Below are 5,678 nucleotides of genomic sequence, written 5' to 3'. Positions count from 1 at the left end.
AGGTTTGTAGGACAGTAGCAAATTTCCCTCAAGTAGATGACCCAAGGTTTATCAATCCGTGGGAGGCGTAAGATGAAGATGGTCTCTCTCAAACAACTCTGCAACCAAATAACAAAGAGTCTCTTGTGATCCCAACACACCCAATACAATGGTAAATTGTATAGGTGCACTAGTTCGGCGAAGACATGGTGATACAAGTGCAATATGGATGGTAGATATAGGTTTTTGTAATCTGAAAATATAAAAACAATAAGGTAACTAGTAACAAAAGTGAGCGTAAACGGTATTGCAATGCTTCGAAACAAGGCCTAGGGTTCATACTTTCACTAGTGCAAGTTCTCTCAACAAGGATAACATAATTAGATCATATAACAATCCCTCAACATGCAACAAAGAGTCACTCCAAAGAGTGCGCCAAAGTTTCTACCGGAGAGTCAAGACGAAAACGTGTGCCAACCCCTATGCATAGATCCCCAAGGTCACGGAACCCGCAAGTTGATCACCAAAACATACATCAAGTGAATCAATAGAATACCCCATTGTCACCACAGGTATCCCACGCAAGACATACACCAAGTGTTCTCAAATCCTGAAAGACTCAATCCGATAAGATAACTTCAAAGGGAAAACTCAATTCATCACAAGGAGATAGAGGGGGAGAAACATCATAAGATCCAACTATAATAGAAAAGCTTACGATACATCAAGGTCGTGCCATATCAAGAACACGAGAGAGAGAGAGAGAGAGAGAGAGAGAGAGAGAGATCAAACACATAGCTACTGGTACATACCCTCAGCCCCGAGGGTGAACTACTCCCTCCTCGTCATGGAGAGCGCCGGAATGATGAAGATGGCCACCGGTGATGATTCCCCCCTCCGACAGGGTGCCGGAACAGGGTCCCCGATTGGTTTTTGTGGCTACAGAGGCTTGCGGCGGCGGAACTCCCGATCTAGGTTTCTTTTCGGGGGTTTCTTTATTTATAGGAATTTTTGGCGTCGGTCTCACGTCAGGGGGGGTCTCTGAGTCATCCACGAGGCAGGGGGCGCGCCCAGGGGGTAGGGCGCGCCCTCCACCCTCGTGGATGGCTCGGGACTCTTCTGGCCCAACTCTTTTACTCCGAGGGCTTCTTTTGGTCCATAAAAAATCATCAAAAATTGGCACGTTAGTTGGACTCCGTTTGGTATTCCTTTTCTGTAAAACTCAAAAACAAGAAAAAAAACAGAAACTGACACTAGGTTAATAGGTTAGTCCCGAAAATCATATAAAATAGCATATAAATGCATATAAAACATCTTAGATGGATAATATAATAGCATGGAACAATCAAAAATTATAGATACGTTGGAGACGTATCATACCTCCATGCGCTCAGATTGTGAACAGCTTTTTCTTGCGTGTTCAACTGCTATATGCGTATATATCTTGCTCGCCATTGAGGCGACAGCGGAGCGCTCTGCTCGCGTCCCTGCGCGCGCGCTTTGCAGCGGTTGGGGCCTGCGCACGATCATGTTGGGGGCCATATGCATGCGGTTGCGCCGCGCGCGTCGCCACGATGCAGTTACGTGCGACACGATGGAGTTACGCGCTGCAAATTAGAATTGCCATCCGGGCGTGCGGATATTCCAGGTCGTCTGGCTTCCCAATTAATTCCGCGGCCATTATAACCTTAGTCTCTTCAACCTTTCGATCTCGCCCCACAACACAACAAGCACACCCACGACGACACATACAGAGAGGATATCTAGCGGCGCTCCAATGGAGTTTGGTGAGCATAAAGTGGAGACCTACGCCAGGGAGACGGATCTCTCGGTGGTGTACACCATCGACTCGGCCGTGGTCGAGGACTACATCAACACCGTGGAGCAATTGCTTGCTCGAGACAAGTACATGGTGGTTGGCATCGACCTCCCGTACACCGGCGGTCGTCCTGGCAAAGATCAGAAGGTTGTTGTCGCCCAGTTGTGCGTGCGCCATCATGTCCTCATCTACCACTACTGCATGGCCACAGAGCCTTGCGACCGTTTTGTCAGGTTTGTCAAACCGACTACACGTTCGCTTTTGTGGAAACCTCCAATGATATAAAAGCGCTCAAGGTTACGGGCTTGGCCTGCAAGAACCTTGTCAAAATCCGTGACCACTACAGGGTCTGGGGCAGCACGAAGAAGGACTCACTGGTTGAAATCGCCTCGGCCATCATCGACCCCTACTACAAAAAGATGAAGCGGGATGCCAACGGAACAAGTCCCATATCCTGGCACGGGGCCTGGACGCGGCAACTGGATGAACCTCACCTCAAGTTCGCGGCCAAGAGCGCGTACACATGCTACGAGATGCACAGGCGGGTCCTTGACATGAGGAAGTGCCTCGTTACCGAAATCGACGAGGTGGGATCGAGCCACAAGCAAAGCAGTAGTGGCAAGCGTCACAAGAAGTAGATGATGATCAGATAATCATTTATCCTAGTTAATTATGCATGTAATAATTTGGTGTGTGGAAATGTCATGTGTGTAGTAGCCACCTATGTAATTATGCATGTAATAGTTTACTTTGGTGTGTGCAAATGTCATGTGTGTAGTAGCCACCTATGTAATTGGATGTTTAATTTGATTATGCAATCATGTCCTTATAAGCGTGTGTATATATGTTGTTGTTCTGTATGCAATCTCATCGCACAACACACACGTCTTATTAGCAGCAATCGTCTGTGTTATTATTGATATTCGCACACATTTCTGATTATAGACATGTTTGCCACGTATCACGCACATCTTGTTAAATTGAACCGTTTCTGTTCTCTTGGCTCAACGCAAACAATTCACCCGAGTGAACTGTTTGCCCTCTATCGCACACACCTTGATTTGGCTGACCGTTTCTTTTGTTCCGCCTAATCACAAACAGTTCATCGGAGTGAACTGTACGTCGTATATCGCATACACCTTCATCTGGCTGCCTGTTTCTGTTGTTCTGCCTCATCACAAACAGTTCATTGTACTGAACTGTATGCCTCGCGTCGCACATGCAAAAATCCAAATCGTGTTTGATGTATCCGCCATCGCAAACGTTTTGCATCTTTTTTGACGGTTTTTTACATCACCATTTGCGATTATTGCATCGCACACAGTTTAGTCGAAGGGTCCTTGATTGTCATGTCGCGTTAGCAGCATCCTACGGTAGTGAAGGCATGCCCCGTGAGTGGCATCGACATGCAAGACATGGTATACATGCGCCCCTCTTTGTTTCCATTCCCGTTATGCTTGCATATCCATTTCGCATGTCCATTTGCCCATATGCTTGCATGCTATTCATTTGTAGGCATTTCAAGCTTTGGAGGCATTCAAGGTCCAACATGACGGCAAGCCTTTCAACCTCTCCCATTGCTGGATGGTCATCAATGGGGAGGAGAAGTTCAAGGCGCAATATGCCGCCCTCATGGCGCGTGGGGGGAAGAAAGCCGTGGAGGAGGTTGGGGAGGGTGAAAAAAGCCACGGCCGTGGGAGAAGACCAACTCCAAGAAGGAGGACAAGCAAGATGCGGTGTCGATCGCCTTGCTCGCAACCGTGAAGGGCAGGATAAGTAAGGACTCAAGGGAGGAGAAGCGTCGGCAAGACAAGGAAGAGCAAATGAACGCCTTCATGGAGATCCAAAGATGGAGGCTTGAGATGGAGGCGGAGAAGCAAGCCAAGATGCTCGCGATCGAGGCCGCCAATGTGGACCTCAACACCGTGTTGCCGAGGAAGAGGCCCTGGTTCGAGAAGATGCAGGCCAACATGTTCAAGTTCGACGACGAGTGATCTATGGCGGCGAGCGCCATCCTTTTTGTATGCCGGCAAGTGTGCTGGCATGACCACGACCGAGATGGCGTGGTCGAATTCCCGCCCATTTTATGTGTGTTGGCATGTGTGCCGGCCGCTGGCAAGTCCGCCAGCATGAACTGTGGTGGTTTTCTTGGTGGCTGGCATTGTATGTCGGCCGCAGGCATGATGCCGGCATCAACTTTGGACGACGGCATGGCCGATGGCATGATCTATAGCCATGAGCCTTTTTCGAATTTATGCGCGGACATGAAATGGGTCGCGGAGTTGGGTGCATGGCCGACCCAAAAGAAAAACAAGACGGACGCCGGGCGTCCGACCCAAAAGGACGAAAAGGAAACAAAATCGCTGTCCATTTGAGTCGGCCCATTAAAGTTGTTTTAAAGGATTTTCTTTTCCGAGGAGAAAAGATATTTTTAGGGGTAGAGAAAAGATTCATCAACGGACGGCCGACGTGCACGGACGGTGCTAGCGGCGTGAGCCGGTCACCAACCTTTTTCTATAGCTGGCCAAAACCTTTGATATCTCCGCGGCGGGGTCGCTCTCCTCTCCCTTGCCTTTCCCCGAAATTGCGTGGTGGAGGCCTCGCATCGCTCCCCACCCGTCGTCACCCGTGCCGTAGCCTCACGGGACTCTTCTCCCTTTAAATCCCCATCCCCTCCCGTCTCCTCCACCACTCATCCAATCCTCCCTGCCAAGCGAGCCCCAGAAAGTTTCCGATCGAATCGAAGCCAAGGCTTTCTCGTCCTCCGAGGTACGCGAATCCCAGACCGCGCTCCTCGCTATTATCGTTGATTGATTGCTGTTGATCTGCCCCGTAGTCGGTTGTCGCGAAATCCCTCTCGATTATGCCTGGATTATCGGGTGAATCTGCCGATTAGAGGTGTCTAGTTGATTCCGCTCGTTCCATATAGATTTGTTGATCGATTGCTGTTGATTTGGCTCCGTTGTCGTGAAATCTCTCACGATTATGCCTGGATTATCGGTAGATCTGCCGATTTGAGATGCAACTGATGTTGATTATGTTCATCTAGGCGTATGTAGTTGATTGATTCCGCTCTGTTCCTGCTGAGTCGTTCAGACTTTGTGGCGCTCATGAGCCTTTTATGTCGCACCTATGCGATCTGTCAACGGATATACCGGGGCACATCTAGATGTGCTTTAGCAAAACTGTTTCCTATATTAGTTGTTGGGCCTAGTAGTTGTTTGGAGGATTCGTTCTTGTGCACCGGTTCTGCTCTAAGAGTCAATTGTGTTTGCTTACAATAGTACTGTTGATTTAACTAGATATTGTAGCTTGCTGTGTCAAAACTTGAAATTATCTGTACTTGTGCATCAGTTCTTGTCTGAAAATCATATATATTAACTGATTTTTTTAGCTTGTTGTCAAACTTGAACATCAATCTGCTATCTAATTGTTCCTATTGAGATGTTCACACATAGTTACAATTTCATCCCTCTTGGATCGTGGCTTTCTAGTTCATATATGCTTTATGTTCTGCAGTTTCATGATTACGAGTGCCTTACTATGGTTTTGGTACACTTTATGTTTGCAGATGCAGATCTTTGTGAAGACCCTCACCGGCAAGACCATCACCCTTGAGGTCGAGTCCTCTGACACGATCGACAACGTCAAGGCGAAGATCCAGGACAAGGAGGGCATCCCTCCGGACCAGCAGCGCCTCATCTTTGCTGGCAAGCAGCTTGAGGACGGTCGCACCCTCGCTGACTACAACATCCAGAAGGAGTCCACCCTCCACCTGGTGCTCCGCCTGCGTGGTGGAATGCAGATCTTCGTCAAGACCCTCACCGGCAAGACCATCACGCTCGAGGTTGAGTCTTCGGACACCATAGACAACGTCAAG

General features: G+C 48.6%; 1 protein-coding gene across 3 annotated transcripts in view; it reads left to right on the top strand.

Annotated features, from left to right (window-relative positions):
* The first annotated feature begins 4,317 nt into the window (after positions 1–4,317).
* LOC123119638 (polyubiquitin) overlaps positions 4,318–5,678 on the top strand; it is a 2,534-nt gene continuing 1,173 nt past the window's right edge. The window contains exons 1-2 of one of the 3 annotated variants that reach the window (XM_044539500.1): positions 4,318–4,567; positions 5,370–5,581. In XM_044539500.1, coding sequence (XP_044395435.1) covers positions 5,370–5,581 — 212 coding nt within the window. In that variant the 5' untranslated portion in view covers positions 4,318–4,567. Of the gene's footprint in view, positions 4,568–5,369; positions 5,676–5,678 lie in introns of all 3 variants that reach the window. The other 2 variants (XM_044539498.1, XM_044539499.1) reach the window with 2 other exon arrangements.

This window comes from Triticum aestivum, chromosome 5D (genome assembly GCF_018294505.1).
Source record: "Triticum aestivum cultivar Chinese Spring chromosome 5D, IWGSC CS RefSeq v2.1, whole genome shotgun sequence".
NCBI classification, from domain to species: Eukaryota; Viridiplantae; Streptophyta; class Magnoliopsida; order Poales; family Poaceae; genus Triticum; species Triticum aestivum.
This window is presented reverse-complemented; position numbering and strand designations above follow the sequence as displayed.